Source organism: Dermacentor albipictus, unplaced genomic scaffold (genome assembly GCF_038994185.2).
Source record: "Dermacentor albipictus isolate Rhodes 1998 colony unplaced genomic scaffold, USDA_Dalb.pri_finalv2 scaffold_13, whole genome shotgun sequence".
In the NCBI taxonomy this organism is placed as follows: domain Eukaryota; kingdom Metazoa; phylum Arthropoda; class Arachnida; order Ixodida; family Ixodidae; genus Dermacentor; species Dermacentor albipictus.
The window spans coordinates 13842624-13864444 of record NW_027225567.1 but is presented as its reverse complement, the minus strand read 5'-3'; the positions used below and the strand labels follow the sequence as shown (position 1 = coordinate 13864444).

Here is a 21821-nt window from a genome sequence, read left to right as displayed (position 1 = left end):
CATTGATGCATTGTATTTTTGAACATTTATTGTACACATACAATATATGTTATACTTTGCAGTGCTACAGAGCGTATTTTGAAGCTTCCCCCTATATTTTGCACCGAGGCAGGTGTGTCCCACCCCTATATTTTGGCCGCCGAGGCAGGTGTGTGCCAGGGAGTGTTCACTCCCTGGCACACACCTGCCTCGGCGGCCCCAAGCTACGTACCGTTCTGCTTCGAGCTTTGATCCCCCCCACTGTCCCTCGGGTGCCCTGGAGTTCCTGCGCCGCCTGCTCTACTATCATCTCAGGTGCTCTCCTGAGACTTCCGTTTGTCGGTTACATGTGCCCTACAGCTGGATCATTACTTATAATAATAAAAAACCCGATCTATCGTCACGACGATAGATCGCGAAAGCGGCTTTTGCAACATACCGCGCCCGTGCGAAGATAATTACGGAACGCCAACGAGGAATCTGACCACAGCTTCGAGCTCGTAACGTCGTCGAGTGACACTCCTGCAACAGGCGTGACCGCTGAAAACCGCATACCGCCAGAAGCTTGAACAGGATCATCCCTCGGTTGCATAACTGCCAGCTCTACGGCCAACATGGACCACACCCACACCATCCCGCAACATAGAATAAAGAACCGACTTATGAAGCCCAAACACACGGCTGCACGCACACATCACAACACTTCAAGCGAGACGCCATGCTGCTACGCTGCTACTGTTGCCGGATTAAAACTGACTACTGTCACCAAGTCTCAGGCGTCTCAGGAGCTGGCAACGTCGGCGCGTAGCAACATGGCGGCGCTCTTGAGGTTCCCGATTTTAATGCATGGGCCCTATGGGTAGCTTGTCCTCTAGAGTCAGTATAGTAACTCTATGGTAATATGGGTGTTCGAAAGGTTTCGTTTTCGCTCGACTCTGCGCGCTCGACTCTGCGCCGCGCACGCTTTGGAGTTTCAGTACTTTCGTTATCGCGTCGTGCTGTGAGGGTTCTGCTGGCTCGCGAAACTTCAATTTGGGACAAGCAGCGAGAATGCCACGTCCATGTGATGTCGTGGAAAGCCCTCGTTGCTTTCTCGCTCCGGAGAGCCGGTGTCGAGGCCGCCGTCGTAGTGCGCAACGACGCCGGCAGTGCGAGCCCTCAGCAGCAGGTCGCGCTCGTCCGTGCTCAAATCGCTGAAGTTGAGCCCACCATCGCGAGCTAATCTTTCGGTGTCAGGGTCCATTGCGACGAGCGTCGAAGTTTGCGTCATAGAATGAAGTACCAGCTTATGGGCGTCTTGCGCTGGAGATTGAGGTATAGTAGCGGCGCCTGGTGGCGGTGCGGGAAACGACATCTGGGTCGGCTGTGGCGAAGCACGTTTCTAGGCCGAGTTTTGCGTCGATTCGCACTTTTTTATGCCCTGTTGCGAGTGCGAAAAGGCTCACAGACCACGCTGCGAGCTCGCCGCAGCCTATAGTTTAACGAAAACGGACTCTCCGTGTGCCGTGGGACGTAATGTGGCACGTAATTCCTTTCTCCTTCCGCTAGCCACCATACTCCCGCTTTCGCTCTGCTGTGGGCTCTGTCTTGGCTCTGTTTCTGGCCGCGCGTTTGCGTTTTGCACGACCGGCTTTGCGTTTTGCCCAGAAAAGCCGTAGCGCCGTCTGCGGACGCCGTTCTACTCACCGATGGCGCAACGTCACTATGAGACCATGATGTCAGTGCTCCTCGATCGGAGGGCGGCCGATTTGAACTGCGCTAGAGGTACGCGGACGCTTCAGAACGCATTTTCTCTTAAAATAAGTCTCTCCTTGGCACGAAACATGCGTTTCGAGATTTCTGTGATGGTATTTCAACAGTCCACGTTGACTTAATAGTAACCTTTAGTGTCCCTTTAAGCGTGGCAGGTTTGCCACAAAATTCAGAGTGTGTAGCTAAACTACATTTACCGGCGGACAAAAAAAAATTTTAAAAATTAAATCATGGGGTTTTACGTGCCAAAACCACTTTCTGATTATGAGGCACGCCGTAGTGGAGGACTCCGGAAATTTCGACCACCTGGGGTTCTTTAAAGGGCCCCTGAAACGGTTCGGACAAATTTTGTAGGCACGTAGGGTACAGCTTAAGTAGAACATTCGCACCACATAAGTGAAGCGTTACGTATTAATGGAGCTGCAAGCGATTGGAAGTTACCCTCCTCCCTAGCTATGCTTTTCCTCCTCAACTCGCTCGCCGAGCGAGCGGCGCTAAGCTCCGCCTTCACTGGTTCAGCGTCACGATGCGACGTCACATCGTTCACTTCCGGTTGTTTAGGAGCACGCCCCCTCCCGCGCGAGACCTCTCCGCTCGCCGCTTGGCCGTCGACCGAGAGCTATCGAAGCAGCGTGCGTGGCGAGCATTCTGTCGTAGCGCCGAACGTGTCCGGTACTCTGCTAAAAACAGGCAAGCTGGTCATTTCGGCAAATGACTGGAGGCATAAACTCAAGCTGATGAAGGAACTTTAGCGTAGACGTACGTAAGCAGCCTGATCGGTCTGCACGGTCCAGACACTTGCTGGCGCAGCGCTTAACCAGTCAAACAAAGCGCTAATATTGCTCTACCAAGTGTAAAGCATTTTAAACATTTATAAATCAACGTGTTGATGATTACACTCCTGCGAAAAATACACACCAGCAGCAAAGAATACACTTCGATGCTGCTACTGTGTATGGTTGAGCTCTGTGCCACCAGGTGGCTGCACCGTGCAGACCGTTCACATTCGCCCTTCTGCTCATATCGTGGCTTATCCCGGCACAGTCAAGCGGCCAGACCCTGTCCCCTTGCGCTTGCGTTTGCCCTAATACTGGACTCGCGGTTTGCAGGTCGCTAGGTTTGCAGTCCACAAGGCAACAAAGTCGAATCATAGTGCTCGCGAAAAGACTGAGACCGACTCTGACCGCGGAGCTCTCGTCAAAATGGAGTACGTTGTAACACAAGCAGACGACACTTGCTGCGTGCCGGAAGTGCTCAAGTGTACTAAAAAACTATTCTTGTGTATTCTCTTTAAGTTATTTTCTTTTTACAAAAACAAAGTAACTAACATTCCAACTATTACGAGCATCATTTGTTCCCCATAAAGTTGGAAAAATTATCGACCACGCGCCCTGGTCAGCCAATCAGATAGCTCGCCCATGTGACGTAATATGGGTTATTTGCATCATATGGGTAGGGGCGGCTTAAAATTCCGCCGAGCAGTGCGCTGCGATCGGCAGCGATGTGTAGTTTTAAAACCTTATAATAAATTACACGCAGAGCACTTAGATGCATCAATTAATGATCAGAAGAACCTACTCTAACGACTCAGTACGTTTGTAGAAAATCGCCAAAATCGTTTCAGGGTCCCTTTAACGTGCATCTAAACCTAAATACACGGGTGTTTTCGCCTCCATCGAAATGCGGCCGCAGTGGCCGGGATTCGAACCCGCGACCTCGTGCTCAGCAGCCCAACACCATAACCACTGAACAACCACGGCGGGTGACGAACAAGCAGTACAGATCAGTTGTGGCAAACGACGCGTCGCAGCAGGAGCAGACGACGCGCGGCGCGTGGCAAAAGACGCGACTGCAGCGCCGGTAGTTCCGGCGACAGCCGCTGCGGCCACGCTGGCCAACGGGCTCGCGCAGGGAGCTGCGAAACTGAAGTATGCCTAAAAGAAGGTTGGTTTTCACGTTGGCAGCGTGCGTGGTGGCAGGCTGTCAAAATGGCTCGTTATTCGCGGAAAAAGACTCACAAGGGCTACACAGCATCGCACAAGAAGGACAAGACGAAACGCAGGGCTAAAGATATCGACCAGATTCACATCGACATGCAGCCGGAAAAGGCAGAAAGGCTCCTGAACCAGGAGGTTGACTACGACATGCCGGGAGACGCGCAGTTCTACTGCCTGCACTGCGCGTAAGAGTTCGCTCTAGCCTGGGCTGGCTCTTTTATCGACTATTGGCATGATTGCATTTTCTGCGCAATCTGTTCGTGTCACACAATAAGATAAATGCAACAGTTGGTGTTAGTGCGGGTGGTTGAACGAACTTGTTCGAAAGTAGATCCACACCTATTGTGCTGCAGAGCTTCACAGAAATGCCGAGTCTCCGATGTTCTGTGCTAGATATATTGTAATTGTCTCGTATTGACTTCAGTCACTGTGCCCAAATTCAACAGTAGCGCTCTCGGCGAAAGCCGCTTCTTCTGTTGTCAGGGGTTTAGTTTTGTTTACCGAACGCATAGCTTCTTTCTCCCCGCATAGCAGTGCGCAAATGACTCCGCATTGCATTTGGTTTCAAATGTGGAGGAGGCTTGTGGGGGTGGGCAGCGGAGCATATAATTTATTCGTGCAATGCGTTCTCGGTTTACCAAGTAGCGTATTTTTCATTTACTTATTCATTACGTTCTCTCGTGTCTTGCAGGAGGTATTTCATGGACAAAAACTCTCTCAATGACCACCTGAAAAGTAAGAACCACAAGCGAAGGTTAGTGACTTTTGCTCACCATTGGGGCTTTTAGAAATGAGGTTTGACGTCCCAAAGTACCACATCTCTCCGTATTGACCGGCTTCCTGACGCTCCTTAATGCGCATCTAAGGGCCATACAACGAAATGTTCCTTGCCTCATTAAGGATGGCTTCATTGCAGTGAGGCCACCTTATGTTACTCTGAAAGCATCCGTACTTAGGGGGCCTCAGCGAAGGCTTCTTCAGTGCTTCCCCAGCATAAGGTAGCTCTCAAGCTACCTTCATGCGTCCTTGCGCAGCTCCTGGCCCTGAATGAGCACTTCACCTCTCTGCTTGGCCACATGATGTTTCCTTGCGCATGCGCACTGTCGCCTGCCTGTGGAGAAGTGCGAGCACAGTACGTCTGGCCAGGCATGTTCATTTCAGTCTCACGTTTGGCATGAATGGCATTGCTAGGCGTTTCGCAACGTCGGGGGTGCCAGTGTTTTTTTTTTTTTTATTATACAAGTACCTGAGCACCACAAGGGCATTATTGCAGGGGGGGGACAATTGGAGGAAAATGAACATGTGACAAAAACTTAAAACAGCTAAGCACAGGTGGTAAAAGTAACAAAATATGTAACATCGATGAGTCATCTCGACGGCAAAACGGTCTTCAGTGAAATGCGGTGCAAAATTGCAACACAGAAATGGCAAGGGTACACTATCGCATGAAGTGCAATGCCAGCCAAATTATATAAACAGGATGTTATTATACTACGGCAGACTGTGTGACAATAAAGACAGAAACTCTGAACACGTTTTACATTAACCAATGCTCTTGGGAAGCCTATTCCAGTGTGCGGGAAGCATGTGGAAAAAATGAATTACGGTAGACATCAGTACGACAGCGCATTTCAAGAACTTTCAGCTCGTGACCACATTGTTTAGAGATGAATTGGGGAGGGAAAATGTACAAGTTCCTATTTATTCCTGTGAGATCAGAGTAAATTCAGAAAAAAAGTTCTAATTTTGCAGTTAATCGGCGGTGCGATAGTGTTTTCCAACCAAGGTCCTCTTTAACTAATGTAATACTGCTACGGAAGTTATAATTACCAAAAACAAATCTTGCAGCATGGTTTTGGACGCGTTCCAAGCTTTTCTATAAGTTTAGAGCTTTGAGGGTCCCATATCTGGCAAACGTATTTGAGTACTGGACGAACATTTGGTATGTAATGTGTTGCTTGAACACGTCAAGTATTGTGCTGAAATGTACTTTTTTATGTTTAGTAAACAAAACTAAAAAACGTGCACATGTTTCTATATTAGCACTTCAAATTAAAAATTGTGCAACAATACTACTTTTTATTCATTCAATAATGGTGTTCGCGTAAAGATTTTAAGATAGGCTGCAGAATCCAGGCGTACGGCAACCATTCTTTATGTGAGGAGAGGCAAAGGGAGCTTTCAGAGTATGCTTGTTTTCTTCCATCGCTCCTTCACTGTGAGAAGGCCTTACGTAAGGCTAAGAAGCGGTCAAAGGAAAGCAATGTTTCATTGTATTGACGGCTCGAGCCGTGCGTATTATTTCTGACTGTTTCTGCTGCCATGCCTGAACCGCACTTCCTTCAAAACCACTTGAGTCGTAAACATTTGCAACTTGGATATCGCAAACTATGTAATGCTGAATAGATCTACTGGTTTTCCAATGCATATATATGCTGTGTCTGTCCATAAATTTTGATTAAAAAGAATGTCTGCAAATTCAACATGCAAAGTTATGCAAGATGCTCCTCTAAACAATTACATTCCCTGAGTACTTATTTCGAGATACATTGCATTTTACATAGAAGGAATATTTTGGTATTTGGTGTCAACATTATAAATCCGTGTCAGGACACTGCCCAGGGAAGCTTTCATCCTGAATCTTAATACTCTGGTGAGTTGCTTTTGTCAAACCTGGCCACTTCATTAATGCATAAAAGGAAGGGTTAGGTGCGGACATTTTGTGTAAAAAGGTTTGCTACTACTTTCACTGTTCTCTGAAACAGGCATCCAGAAAACGCATTGGCTGTAACATGACAGCGCATCATAGGATGCATGTACTTCACAAATACCATAACAGCAATCACCTGAAATAAAATTTTGTGGTTTCGATTAAGAACCAACCAACTGCAAGCAATGAAATATTTTATAGTGGCGCACACTAGCCTTTATCGACAATATGGCACACCCCTCTCGCAGTGGAGGCAGCCGACTGTCGTTACGGTGAGGCACGCATTGTTTACGAAACCCAGCAGTTCACTGCAACTTCGAATTGAACCGTGAAGTAGTTCTTTACCGCACCAATTACAATGCCTAAAGTATACTCGAGGCGCCACAGCGCAGCTTAGGCTACCTTGAAAAGGAAAATTCAAACACATTTTGCTTCACCATGTCTCGATCCTGCATTGTTTAATTATACAAACAGAACTATTCATTTCATCAGTACATAAAAAGAGAACCTCGCATACCCACCTTGTAAAGAAAACACACAAGCCTCACACGAATTCACTTGTCTTTTGATCTCCACTAGGGAATAATCATATCTTCAATATGTCACACACTACTAATGAATGAGGCTTCGGCTTCTTGCTAGCTGCACCCATATGGACCAAAAGGCACATTTCACTCAAATATTTGGCCCGAGCAGCCTGTGTCAGTTCTCCAAACAGTTTTGTCATGTCTGTTTCTCAAGCAAGAAGCACCAGTAATTGCTCAGGTGAGTTGAACGTGTAGCACAGAGAGGGAATAAATATTGGCACATTCCTTTTCCTGTGCTGCAAACAGCTGTAAGCTCCTATCAGCATTAGTTCAAATTACCACCACTTAAGTTTAACTAGTGAAGAATGGCCTAATTTTGAGATGCTGTTAAAACTCAAGTGGTGCTGGCAGAATCTAAACTGCAGCGTTAGTTAAGTGTTACTGCTGAGTGTTTCTTTGGAGAAATGCAAAAAATTGACTATTTTACCATGAACTGCTTGTCGTGAGCAAACATATTTTAGCGGGTTAAAGTCAAGGTAAATGTTGTAGAAGTCATATTTAGCCAGGGTTTGTGACATGCATATTGCACCACGGCAGGCATGATATCCTAACTGGATTCGTATGTGCTATGTTTTTGCATTTATGCTTTTATTATTCACATGAGCTACCGCTGCAGTCTAGATCTGTGCATGAAAAACTCCAATGGGCTGGTCAGAGTTCCCTCGGCTGGCACTGTAGCCTTGTCTCTGAGAAATATATTGTCACCTAGGAAATAAGCTCCCTATACATTTTCGTGAACGAAGATGTCATAAAAATATGTTTGAGAGGACCATCATAAGTATACAAGCATAGGCAATGAGTGTGAACAAACAGAAACACTGCAGAAGGCACCTATACATCGCCTGAATTGCAGCAGACGACATGCGAGCGGTGCTCGTAGCGCCCCTGTAGGTCGTTCTTAGGTCTAATATTGACACTGGACAAGTATGTGGAGGAACAGGACACTAAAATGGCACTCATGGTTGTTTTTATTCAGAGAGCAGTTGAGAATATCTCTCACATCATGTGGTCACTAATTCACAGTAGAAAGACAACTATTTACGCAACTTACATGAAAAATGTGACAAGCATGCAAAAGCTGAGCAGTGATTATATCACAGGACGTTTTAGTTATTAACTAAAGCATATTCCTTTTCATGTGATGGCAATTGACCAATGCATTTTGTCACCCTCTTTTTGATGAGAGATGCCTTGACTAGCTTGTGCGTAAGCTGGTCCAAATGGTTGAATATTGCTGTTGCATCTTTGAAAATTGTTTGAAACTGCATTCTTTGCAACTGTTATAGCCCTGTGACTCGGGCAGCTGCAAACTCCTTTTAGCTCCGTCGTCTTTATCTCGAGGGAGATACACTCAGTGTCACACGGTCGCCCTTCTGCTAAGGGAATCTAAAGGAGCTTTCGGTCAGGGGAGATCGGCTATCTCCCTCGGCAGCTGAAGGGAGTACTCTCTTGCCCATACTTCTTGTTGTAAAACTGGCAATTTAATAAATATTTGCGTTAAAATTAACTCAGCGATTGTTTCGTACATTTATATTGAATAAAATAAAAGTTCAAGCACATTTCAGCAACAGTTATGCTTGCTGCTGCACAATACTCTCGACCTAGGTCGCTTGGCACCATGTTTTTCTCATCTTTCAGGGCGTTTACATAAACCCGACAGCAGTGGGTCGAGTCGGTTTGTTGGGCTGGAATATGCATGTTGAGCATATTCCAGCCCTAGCCGGTTGGGCTGAACAAGCATAGTCGGGCTCAGTCAGCCTGACTGCATCAGGTAGGTAGACCAGCCTTACCCGTTTGCAGCATGCACGTAAACGCTGACGTGCTGGGCCTGCCAGTGCCGAGACTTGTGCGTCCCACTGTGATTTTGCGATTTAGGTGACGGCGGTGCAAATAATATCAGATCAAGGCCAAGACAAGCACTTTGCAGTGCAACCTCATCATAGTGATAAGACCCACGACGACGGCAGCGGGAACCAGAAGCGCAGTTCAGACGTGTTTACGTCTCGGCTTGACGCTCTGTGCCGTCATTGTCCAGACTCGTCAGAAGTGAGTTCGTGTAAACATGGTCATGTCGCGCTCGGTCAGCCAGATTTTTTACTCGACCTGCTGTGTCTGGTGCGTGTGAACGTAGCCTTTGTTGTACTTGTCGTGCAGTGGTTGGTGTGGTCACTCGTGACTGATACCGGCACACTACACAAAATAAGAGGAAAGCTCACGAGGTCACCCTGCGCGAAACTTTGCATTTTCATTATAATTTGCAGCAGCTTGGGTCACATAATGCTGAGCCTACTTACCTCGGCTCAAAGAAACATATAAGTACAGGGTGGCTGCCGTCACTGTCAGCACAGCTATGTTTAATGAGCGCACTTTGATATTTAACGAGTTGTATGTTTCTTGCGCCAAATATTTTGAATAATATGTTTTATCAAAGGAGCATTAAAGGGACACTAAAGGTTACCAGAAAGTCAAGTTAAAGTGGTAGAGCAATGTTCTAGAACGTCTAAGGCGTCAATATAATCGCGAACAGAGCTTTAGTAACCGAGAAATTGAGGTAAATGCATGACACGATTTGAGACCCCCCAGCGACATTCCGGTACTAGCCCGATGATGAAAGCACTCCTCATAATTTGTGTTACTAATACTCAACTATTCGTATTAAAAAATATCATTTCATACGATTATAAGGCGGAAGAAAATGCTACTTGTCTACGTCTATTCGGTTCTAAGAAAAAAACATTTTGACATTACCCTTCAGTAGTATGGGTGGTCGAAAGGTTTCGTTTTCGCTCGACTCTGCGCCGCGCACGCTTCGGAGTTTCAGTACTTTCGTTATCGCGTCGTGCTGTGCGGGTTCTGCTGGCTCGCGAAACTTCAATTTGGGACAAGCAGCGAGAATGCCACGTCCATGTGATGTCGTGGAAAGCCCTCGTTGCTTTCCCGCTCCGGAGAGCCGGTGCTGAGGCCGCCGTCATAGTACGCAACGACCCCGGCAGCACGAGCCCTCAGCAGCAGGTCGCGCTCATCAGTGCTCAAATCGCTGAAGTTGAGCCCAGCATCGCGAGCCAATCTCGTTGTCAGGGTCCATTGCGACGAGCGTCGAAGTTTGCGTCATAGAATAAAGTACCAGCTTATGGTCGCGCGTTTCTCCTTCCGCTAGCCACTATACTCCCGCTTTCGATCTGCTGTCGGCTCTGTCTTGGCTCTGTTTCTGGCCGCGCGTTTGTGTTTTGCGCAGAAAAGCCGTAGCGCCGTCTGCAGACGCCGTTCTACTCACCGATGGCGCAACGTCGGTGGGTGAGACCATGAGATGAGACACTATGAGACCATGATGTCAGTACTCCTCGATCGGAGGGCGGGCGTTTTGAACTGCGTTAGAGGTACGCGGACGCTTCAGAACGCTTTCTCTCTTAAAGTAAGTCTCTCCTTGGCACGAAACAAGCGTTTCGAGGTTTCTGGGATGGTACTTCAACAGTACACGTTCACTTCATAGTAACCTTTAGTGTCCCTTTAACTATAATAACTTCAAGCATAATTCAAAGTTCCATTTTTGTACTTGTACTAAAACGAAACACCGCTACACGTGCCTCTGGCGGCTTACTTTAATCACTTATTATTGGCCGTGTGACACGGCAACTTCCTTGAGCTTGAGCTCCCTTAGGAAGACACACACTCCCTTATCCTGAAGGAGGTTGTGTGCGCCCACTTGACACGTGTGTGTGCAATGCATTATTGAACAGTGATTGGTCACGCTTACTTAATCTGGTAATAATGTAATGCCTTGTTGGCCCTAGATATGCACTTTCGAATACAACAGTGTTATCAAACAATATCAGTCTGAAGTTTCAAAGTGTGCTCTGCACTGCACATCATCCCCCTGCTTTGATTTAGCTTACAGTGGACTCTCGTTAAACGGAACCTCAAGGGACCGGGAAAAGATGTTCCGTTTATCAGGAGTTTCGTTTAGAGAGAGAAGGTTCAGGATTTCGCAATCCGTTCCAGACTGCTTGGTCCCGACGAGGCAGGCGTGCGCGCAATTGGCAGTCTCCGCTGAAGCGGATCTCAGATGCAAAATCTAGGTATTAAAGAGGATGGTACGGTCAGAACGGTCAACCTGTCCGTACTCAGCTTCCCCCTGGTGCATTTCTCTCCTTTGAATGACAAGGATTTTGAGGGTAGTAATTTGAAGAACAGTGTCGTGTCATCTACATTGTAGATGTTCTTTGCGTCGTACTCCTCCAGAATTTTGGGGAGCCGTGTTGCTCGCCAGTCGGCGTATGCCGTCGTGTCTGCAGTGGCAGCCTCCCCTGAAACGGCACGATACACTATGCCATTCCGATCTTTAAATCTCGTCAGCCATCCTTCGCAGCACGAGAAAACCTTCGATGCCGAGCTGCAAAACAAATTCTTCTGCTTTCGCGCGAACGAGTGGACCACTGATCGGAATGTTTTCACTGCGGGCTCTCCGCAGCCAAACCACCAGGCACTTCTCCAGATCTTCGTGGTTGTCCACCCGCAGTAGTTTTCTTTGAGGGCCAAAGCGTGACTTCTCGAAAGCCTGCCGCAGCTTATCCTTGTCCTGAAGTATCCTCGTGAGGCTGCTCTTGGGGATGGCGTGCTTCGTCGCAAGTGCTGTTTTTGTGAAGCGACCACTCTCGAAGTCGTTGATTATCTCCATCTTCCTTTCCAACGTAAGGGCATTGTGAGCTCGCTTCTGCGCAGCCATCAGGTGCTGACTTCGCGACGAAATGTCGCAGACGACGCTATACAGCGGGTGTAAGGCTTACGACAGCAAGCGCACCGTGACAGAAAGCAAGCGATGCGGTTACAGTGTGCGAGAAAGTGGGGAGACAGTGATGCGTACCGCGATGGGGCTCTGCGTGAACGTCAAGTTGCGGTTTCGAGTCTATTTTCGGTTCCGTTTGTACGGTGGTCTGAAAATTCGAGTTCCGATTAACGGAATTTTTTTACATTGCCTTAATACAAAACCAAACAACTGCGAAGCGTTCGTTCCGTTTAAGCGTTGATTCCGTTTAACCGATTTCCGTTTATCGAGATTCTACTGTATTTCTATACAGTCTTGGCAGGCCCTCTTGAGATTATCAGATGCTGAATGCATTGGTTTGATGTCATCAGTTTTTGCTGCATTATTAAAACCTTGTGAAAGAAAATGATCTCCAATCCATGCTGTGAAGATGATTGGACAGCCAAGCAACTACTAGAACGATTACCCATTGTGACATAGGTTGAAATTATTCACCTGGCGACACTCACATGCGCTTTACCTAATTATTAACCTAAGCTGTTTCGACGGCCTGCGACTTGGCTTGTGCCCTGAGTTTGTGCACCTACAAAGAGTGGAACAACGAGAAGAGAAATTCACCATGCCTCGTATGCACACTGCTCTTCAGGCGTCCTCACTACTCATGGCCTTCCCATTGCACTGTCACAACACAAATCAGTGGCTAGGCGGGTTCTTCTTTTACGTACGAAAGTGTAGTTACCTCACTTCCTGCTTCGTATGCTACTGGCAAGCTGCCATCGCCGCGGCAGCTTGAGCAACAGTAATCATTACCGGGAAATGTAAGCGGGGAGCACTACGTGCTTCGCATTGCATGTAGGTGGCCTTATCATCAATTATGTGGCTCGGGTGCTTGTTCTGAGCAGTGCAGCACTGTTTAGAACTCAAAGCCTATATACCGTTGCTTCTCCTATGTACAGATTGAAGGCCCTGGAAGAGGAGCCATACAGCCAGGCTGAAGCTGAAGCTGCAGCCGGCATGGGAAATTACATTCCTCCCAAGAGACGCAGAGTGGAATCGCAGCCCCCAAAAGAGTAGCACCTGTACAGTAAAATTAATGCTAGTAAATTGTTTTCTCTTGTATGCGTCATTGTGGGATGTGCTTGCTCATATGTAGCATGCGTGTTCTACTTGCTCTTCCTTTCCTGTTTCCTCCCCTCCTTCCTATCTTCCATTTCTGTGTTGCTGTCACCTCCCTTCTGGAGAGTAGGCAGGCATTGTGCCCCTTCCGGTGGCAGTTGCCAGCCTGCTCCTCGCTTTCCCTTTCCTGGTAATTGTATATGTGTTCAAAAGAAATGATAATAATTGCTTTTAATTTAGTCCTGGCTGCACATGCAAGCTTGCTTAACATCAGTGTTATTTCAGCCAGTATGTTTTGCAGAAATCCTTAAAGGGACCAACAACTGCCTAGAATGTGTCACAGGATGTTCGCAGAAATGAAAAGACCATGATTTATAATGATGTAATCAAGCATGCTGTTCTCAGTTTAAGTAGAAAATTGACAGCACTAACAATTTTGCCACCAAGCTCTTGCTCAGTGAGCAAAAAGTGTCAACCGGCTGCATAGAACTTAATGACAGACTTGCCAGCATAACATTCTTGAGCAAAGAGTATGACACAGTTTAGATTGCAAAAGTCAAAATGTGCTCAGAGAACGCTCATTTATCACAAGCAAATGATGACCTAGAAAAATTTAGAAGCCATTCCACTTTGTGAAGGTGGATGACCAGTGAAGCTGCAGGGTTAGACACAAGGTTAGACAAGGGTACACATATTTATTTTCATAATTTGGTAATGGTAGTGATGACAGAGAGAGAGAATAACTTTATTGAATTGGGGAAAGGGGATGGGGGATTAGGAGCTTGATGGGTGGCGCCCCAAGTCCAGGGCTCCACTGGCTTCTGCCGCTAGCCGAACGTGACCAAGAAGAGCCTTCTGCACCATCGGGGGTGAGCTGGCGAGGTGTGCCTCCCATTGCTCCAGTGTGTTGGTTAGATAAAACCTAACTAAGTAGGCTTTTAAATTCGGCGCTCTATTTTGCCATCCCCATGAGATGGGGTACAAAGACGGTGGCGAGTCACTACCCCACGGACAGGCACGCGCATACATAGTTGGGAAAATTTCGCTCAATCTTAAGTTTGGGTAGACCCCCGTTTGAATCCTGTGGAGATCTATTGCGTTTTCCCCTAGCAAAGATGTGTTTGAGGCGCCGTATCTTTGCCGCATGCCGTGCTGGTGAGCAAGAATATCGCGTGGTGCCGGGTCGTTATCTTCCTCGTGAAGGCTTTCCTTTGAAGTGGTGGGTTGTGAATGGGAGGGCGATTTAAAAAAAAAAAAATTGGTTGCTCCGCTCGGTTCGTGAGCTCTTGAGCTAGAGCGTCAGCCCTCTCATTCCCCTGCAGGCCAGCGTGTCCCGGGCACCAGACCAGTCTGTACATATTCTTGAGTTCCTTTCCCAAGAAGTGACTAACCTTGACAGGGAGACGGTCGTTCATAAAGAAGCGGCATGCCTCTTGAGAGTCTGAGATGATGGTGTTGTATGACAGCCCTGTCCGTTCCCGGTCCTTGATTGCCAAGGCGATGGCGAAGCATTCTGCCTTGGAAATAGAGGACATGATCAGGGAGGCACTTGAGATTAGGCTAGCCTTGTCATTGCCTATGACAGTGACTACCGTACACTTCCAGCTGTACTGAGAGGTGTCAACATAAACGGTATTTTCATTGTTTCTGACTAGTTTGCCTAGCCATTTCACCCTCTCCTCTTTTTGTTTCTGTTTTTGTGCATATTTCTCGGGACAAGAGTGACAGATCCTGCTTCGGACGGGACCGGGAATATCCACCAGTACCTCGTCCAAGTTTTGCGGGTGTGGTGGAATACCCGCCCTCACCATGATCTGTCTGCCTGATCTCGTCGGGCTAAGTCGGTTTCTTTGTGCAATTAAAGTTGCCGCCTTGAGCTCGGCGTATGTGTTGTATACCTCAAGGCCAAGGAGCTTGTCTGTCGGGGTGCCTACCGGTAAGTGCAAGACCACCTTGTAGGCGCCTCTGATAATAATATCAACCAGCTCCTTCTCACTCTTGTTGAGTGTGTGAAAAGGGAGGCGTTATGATAGTGTTGATAACGAGCGCCTGTACTAAACGGGCAGTGTTGCTTTCTTTCATGCCTTGTTTGCAGAAGGTGATTCTTTGAATCATTCTTGCCACTTGTTTTTTTGCCGTCTTCAGTAAATTGATGGTGTGGCTGGCCCTGCCGTTGCTCTGAACCCAGAATCCCAAGATCAGAGCAAGTGACCTCTTTGATTTGCTGATTTTCGATTTCAATTTCTGTGTTCCCATTACTTTTATAACGTTTCTCGTGGATGCATATTATCTCCGATTTTTCGGGAGCACAGCTGAGACTGCTGGCCCTTGCAAAGTTTTCAACTGCAGTGGCCACCTCTTGGAGGGTCTGCTCTTTCTTTGCTAGGGACCCGCGCATGGCCCAAAGGGTGATGTCCGCGTAAATAGTATAACCCAGTTGCGGGACACCGTCTAGGGTCTGCGCAAGACTACACATGGCGATGTTTTCAAAGTAGAGGAGAGATGATCGCTCTTTCAGGTGTGCCTTTGTTTGGCATTTGAAACGGATCGGATTTGACATGCAATATTCCTATCGTAGCCTTCCTCCCCGTGAGGAATGCTCCAATGTAATTAGATACATTTTTTCCGCAGCCAATTAAGCTCGCAAAGTATTGCTTCATGTGATATATTGTCAAAGGTGCCCTTCAGATCAAGAGCTAACAATAGGTGCTCCCCACCCTTGGGTACCCTTTGAGTACCTCTTCCTGTAACGGGAGGACCGTGTCTTGTGTCGAGAGGCCATTGTGGAAGCCCAACATGGTGGTCGAGAAGAAGCCCCTGTCTTCAATGAAATTTTGAAGCCTAGTGTGTACGACCCATTCGAAGAGCTTTCCCATGCAAGACGTCGGTGAAATGGGTCTGAGTGCCTGCAGGGATGGCTTCTTTCTGGGTTTTGTTATTGTAATAATTTTTGCAGTTTTCTACTCTTTGGGGATCTCTCCCCTAAGCCAATGGTTTTCATTAAATTGCCTTGTGATAGCTTCTATGACTTTATCGCTAAGGTTTCTAATCATAGCGTTGGTAACCTGATTGGCGCCAGGGGCTGTATTCTTCTTGGCCACCTGGGCTGCTGCAAAAACCTTTTCTGTGGATATTGGGGCATCTAGCTTCGCATTTTGGACGCCCGTATCATTAATTTGGCCTACTGACTGTATCGCGCTCCCTCCAACATATCTTTCCTTGAGAGCCTCTATTAATTCTTCATTCGATCGTGCCTGGAAATTCCTCAGCAATCCTTTGCAATGTTCTGCTGGTCGCAGATTTGAACTTTTCCAGGTGTAGGAAATTTCTCAGGATGGCCCAGGTTTTTACGGTGCTCAGTGTGTTTTGTAGCGAATGGCAAAACTTTATCCAGCCCTCAGTTGCCAATCTACTGACACGTTGATCTGCATACTCTGCCAGAGATGCAATCCTGCACAGAAGGTTTCTGTTCAAACATTGTTTTTGTCACCTTTTTAGCAGCTTATGCCTGCTTTCCCACAAGCTTAGGAGGTGGCTGTCCACCGCTGGTGTTTCCACAGTCCGTGTAATCTTTTCCGATGTCTGCCTGTGCGCTGCCTTAATGAAATCGGACCATTCCTCCATGGAATCTGTTTCGGCATTGGGTGGAGGATTGTGTAGTCGGAATTTTGTCCAGTTTGTCGGCGTCGTTTCCCCCGCCACCCGTCGTAGTTTGGGAGTCGACAGGGCAATGCTGATGAGGAAGTGATCACTTTCTAGATTTTCATCTAGGTTGGTCCAGGCGGTGTGGCGTGCCTGATGTTGCATGTGAAAGTGAGGCAACATGATCTTGGCTTCTAGCGCGAAGTGAACACGGACACAGAAAGGAGCAGACAGGACAAGCGCTAACTCTCAACTAAATTTTTATTAAAACGAAGAACATATATATAGGTGATTGCAAAAACACGTAGCATAAGAACATGACAAGGTAAAAAAAAAAAAGAAACAGTTAAACATATCAGGGGGTATGGAAGTCAAAGAACAAAAAAAGATTATTTCAGATTAGTACACGTATTGCGAAGGTACTGAAATTCGCAATCTAACAGAGACAACGAAGTATGGCTAATGCAAGTGTCTCCTAATCTTTTTATGTGAAATGCCTCTATAATTTCCCGCGTGGTTTGGCATCTGTGTCTGGAGAGAATTTTTGTGTCTTCAAAGAGGTTTGCAACCACAATCGAAACAATGTGCCGCTAAATGTGATGCATTAGGGTTGTTTAGTGAATGTTTGTGTTCTTTTAGTCTAATGTTAATGCACCTGCCGCTCTGTCCAATGTAAGCTTTCCTGTACTCGAGTGGAATCTGATAAACTATACCCTTGTTGCAAGTTGTTGCAAGACACTAAAGGGGACACATGTTTAACTCCGCAATCATCAATTTTTTGCCTTCCTGTTCTCTCCTATTTGTCATAGGGTATATGTTGGACAACTTGCGTGGGGCCGAAAAAACGGTACTGACGTCATACCTATTGGCCACATTCCTTAAACCATGGGATAATCTATGTGTGTAGGGTACTACAGCAAACTTTGTTTCCTTTTTTTGTTTTTCTTGTTCACTTCGCGCTAGAAGCCATGATCATGTTACCGTACCAACTCGCTCAACTGTCTATCCTTTTGCATTGCATTACTTGAAAGTGAGGCCCGGGAACGTGTCTGTACTCGCGCTGTTGTCCATCCTGGTGGGCATGGTGGGGAGCCTGATTAGACTCAGCCCCAGCCTGGATGCAGCGTGTTCTGGACGCATTCCCTTGGGTGTGTCTTTTGGGTAGCCCCATCCGCTGTTGGGAGCGTTGAAATCTCCCAGCACCATGAGTCGGTCCTTGGTACCCGAGACTAAGAGCCTCCGCAAGGAGTTTGCTAAAATCTTCATTCCTGTTTTTTGGGGACTGCACAAATCTACTATCACACTTTTTGCCTTGCCTCTTTTATAGGGAATAAGCTTATTATTTGACGATTGATCTGAAGATTTTCTATCTGCTCTGCTTTGGCCGCAATAGTCCTGCCCACCAGGGTGGCAACGCTCCCCAGGGATAATTAGAATTTTGCAGGGTGTAGTATCCTTGCAGCTTGACCACTTTGGGGCCGATTTCCTGCAGGCATATTACATCTGGTCGGATTGGTGCACCGTTTATATAATTTTGGAGTGTGGCTGCGTGCTTGTGAAAAGTACGGCAATTCCATTGCCAAATCTGTAATTGTTCCGCACTTTTCAATTTAGTTTGTGCCATGATGTACGAGAGCCTCCGCATCTTCCCGACCTGCATTTGATGGTTTATAAGTGATTGGGGTAGCAAGATGACACTTATTAATTGCTCTCTGCAAGCCTCTCACACTCTCGTTTACATATTGTTTCTGCATTCTTAATTCCTCGCCGATGATTGCTTTTATGTCTCACATGAAATTCGTTAAAAGATCATGGGAATTCGCAATGCTACTCCTATATTATTCTTGGACTTGGTTCTGGATCTGTTTTATAAAGTTGTGCGTGTGCATGGGGATGTCGGGAAGTTTATCACCTCTTCCCTCGCCTACTTTCATTCCACTTTCTTGGGTGGGATGTATTTGCGTCTCGTGCCCGTTAGGATTGACTGCCGAGCTAGAGGCCTGCAGCGTTCTGTGTTTTCGAACTTCGTTTTCAATGAAGAGATTGCCAATTGGAATTCTTGGCACTCTATCTCCGTTTGGATCATAAGCTGTTTAATTTCTTGCGTTAGTTTTTTTTCATCTACGATTTTTCTGTATTGCTGATTGTCTGTTATTGGAGAACTGGGAGACACGACCCCCGCCAAGCTCACCTGATAGTTTGGTCAATTGGCAGCTGCTCCTTCTGTTCCGATTCCGGTCTGGCGGGGTTTCTTCCTGTCATTTTTGTTGGCCGAGGTGTTCTTGAGGTTTGGTTTCCGAGGGTTGTCCTTGGGTTTGTTGGCTTTGTTTTGGCGTGCCCTTGATCTTAGTCTTTCGATTCCTCCCGTTCCAAGCTGAACGATCAGGGCGAGGGGGGGGTCTCTGTTGCTCGATTTCGGGGAAGTCTTTTTTTTTTCGAATTAATCCACTCCAGTTTTTGTCGAGGCTGCTCCATTCGAGAAGTTGGGGGGGGGGGGCGATGTTTAGCTTCTTTCTGCATGAACTGTCGCCCGTCGCGTGTTCGTCGCCACAGATGGCACACTTTGGCGAGCACTCGTACCCCTGATTGGGTTCAGTTGCCCCACATTTGGAACACACGCTGATATCTGGTGTTGGGCACACATCAGTATGATGACCCGTTGAATGGCATATTTTGCAAACGTGGATTGTGTGGGTTTGTATGGGTAGCAGATCGCTTTCGCTCCCATAAAGTACACACACCTTGGGAGCACCTTTCCGGTGAAAGTCACTATTGCCGATTTGGACGAGCCCAGCATGCGGGCTCTTTCAATCTTCACACCTTGAGTGTGGATCCGCAGGTTCTCCATTAGTTCTGCCTGAGGTGTTCTGGGTGGTAAACTGTGAACAATGCCTCGCAGAACATTAGGTCTGCCACATATGAATTAAAGGGGCGAAGCTGCCCCTGATAGAAACTTCAGCTCAGCCTCGTAAAGAAAAACCGATGTATCACTAACACAGTTAGGACCCGCAGGAGCCCTTTTTGCGCCCCTCGTGCGCAAAAAGGGCTCCTGCCATACAATTCGGCCCACTCAAAAGTAGTAAAAAGAGGCATCACCAACCTCTGCCTGGAGTCATCGCTCCGGAAGTCGTGTGTGCATGAGATGCAAGGAAGTTTTGACAACCAATTGGGCAGGCTCGTTGCAGCTGGCTTCCCTGAGTCGGTCTTGGTCCCTGTGGCAGAAACGCTTTTGAAGAAGGTGAAGGCTGGGGTAAGCAGGGTAGAGCCGAAGAAGAAAGAGTGGCCTGTAGTGGTACCATACATCCATAAAGTCACGCACAGCCTGAAAAAAGTGGCGAACCGGTATAATGTACCGGTGGTGTTCTCCGCTCCCCAAAAGCTTGCCCAGCTAAGCCGTCGCATAACTTGCGAAAGCGAAAGGCCTGGCTGTCAGAAGAAGCATGGCCAGCGTTTCGTAAAGTGTGCCACAAACGTCGTGTATGAAATTCCTCTGTCCTGCGGAAAATCCTACATTGGACAGACGGGGCGTTGTGTCAATGACCGGCTTAGGGAACATGCAAAAGGTATAAAAAATAATGAAGGTGAGCGACTTGTTGATCACTGCAGGGCTTGCACCGATTGCGTTCCACGGTTCCGCGAAGCGAGGATTCTGGGTAGAGGCAAACATCAGACATCGCGTGAAACACTGGAAGCATTCTACATCAAGAAAGCGGGTCCTAACTGTGTTAGTGATACATCGGTTTTTCTTTACGAGGCTGAGCTGAAGTTTCTATCACGCCTACTTTGATAAAACTATGTACTCCATGTTGCCTTGTACGCATGCGCGGTGTTTTGGATGGCTATATATGTCGAGTGCTTTCACTCTCATTAAACAGTTGAAGTAGCGCCCGTGGTGTTGTCGTCTGCCCCTGATCTTTAGTTGTCCAATTTCCCGCAGCCGTCCCGCCACTTGTTCGTGTGGTGTGGGTAATATGACAATATTGGATCCAGGATGAGTCCGCAGCAAAAAACTGCTGCCTCTATAAAAGTATTCTGGCAGACCTCTATCACTGCCATAGCGAGCTCCGATCCAAGCAGATCTTTAACCACGAGTCTCTTGTATGGCCTCAAAATGACCTTGATGTCATCCTTCGGTAGAGGCGGCGGTCCACGGCGTTTCCTACGTCGCAAGTAGCTGTTAGTCTGGCTCTCTATTTTTCGTTGAGTCGCCCTCGGATTTCTTGATATTTCTGTAGGTTCCCTCTTCGTTTTCCTTTTCGTTTTTCTGACTGTTCTTTTTCTTGCGACGGGATAGAAAGGTGTGCGACCCGTCCTCTGTCCATGTTTGAGACGCCGAGATATCCGCGTCGTTCTCGAGAGACGCGTCGTTATTTCTCCGCGCCTCGTTATTTGATGTTGCATGTTGCAGAATGTCCCCCGCTTCATTTTGTTGAATGTCTGACGCCTGAGAGGGGCCCGGAATCGGCTCATCCACGTCCAAATGGCCTTGAGTAATTGTTAAGCTCCGTCCGGCATGCTCGGTGACTAAAGGAAAAGGACCGCCGCCGTCCGAAGCGCCAGCTTTTCCCGTCAAAACGCGTCTTTTCGCACTCAAAAGTCTGGAAAGAGGCGGGAACGCTCACCTTCGGCCTTCTTGGCGATAAGAAAAGTCCGTAGAGTCCGTAAAAATTGGAGGACGCTTAAGCTTCGCCTTCAAGAGTGGAACGCGATAGCGTTCCCGTCGACCCGCCAATGGGTGTAAGACAATGGGCTACAGGGCAGCCATCACTTACGAGGCGCCCCGCATCAGACGCGGTGAGCGTCGAGCCATATGGTCGAGCAACGCGGCGTTCGGCGCAGCAACGAAACGTGCGCCTGAGCAAGCGGAGCGAACCAAAGAACTCGGTATCCCGGAGGGGGAAATGATGCACGCCAGCCAAACGCCGTGATCGGCACGGGCAGAGAGATAGAGAGATAGTGATCTAAAGAAAGGAAGGACGCTTGATTCTACAGAGGGAGCGAGCCGCGACAGCTCCAATGCGCGCGTGGCGCGCCATCTGTCGGGGCAGCGCCGTACATGGAGAGGAGGGGGTCTTCTGTGTTTGCCGCAAGATGGCTCTCCGTGTGCGGAAAGCGCAGAAGAAATGCAACGAAACGCACTTCGCTACTCGTGTAATTGCGACTTCTGTAAGTTACATGTTCATAATTACCGATATACACCACAGTATAACTTTCCACGGCTCGTTTCGAAGGCAACACCGCATTCACTAGAGGCGCGTTTGTACCTTATGGAAGCA

General features: G+C 47.6%; 1 protein-coding gene across 3 annotated transcripts; it reads left to right on the top strand.

The window, feature by feature from the left end:
• Positions 1-3631: 3631 nt before the first annotated feature.
• Positions 3632-14779, top strand: LOC139051692 (zinc finger protein 593-like). 3 transcript variants are annotated; one of them, XM_070528670.1, is made up of 4 exons: positions 3636-3913; positions 4420-4482; positions 12744-12886; positions 14624-14779. In XM_070528670.1, exons 1-3 carry the CDS (start codon positions 3720-3722, stop codon positions 12859-12861), a joined length of 375 nt encoding a protein of 124 aa, XP_070384771.1. In that variant the 5' UTR covers positions 3636-3719; the 3' UTR covers positions 12862-12886; positions 14624-14779. The 3 variants fall into 3 exon arrangements, with proteins under 3 accessions (XP_070384772.1, XP_070384771.1, XP_070384770.1); XM_070528669.1 differs by having other exon boundaries at positions 3637-3913; positions 12744-12866; XM_070528671.1 differs by lacking the exon at positions 12744-12886 and having other exon boundaries at positions 3632-3913.
• The last annotated feature ends 7042 nt before the right edge of the window (positions 14780-21821 follow it).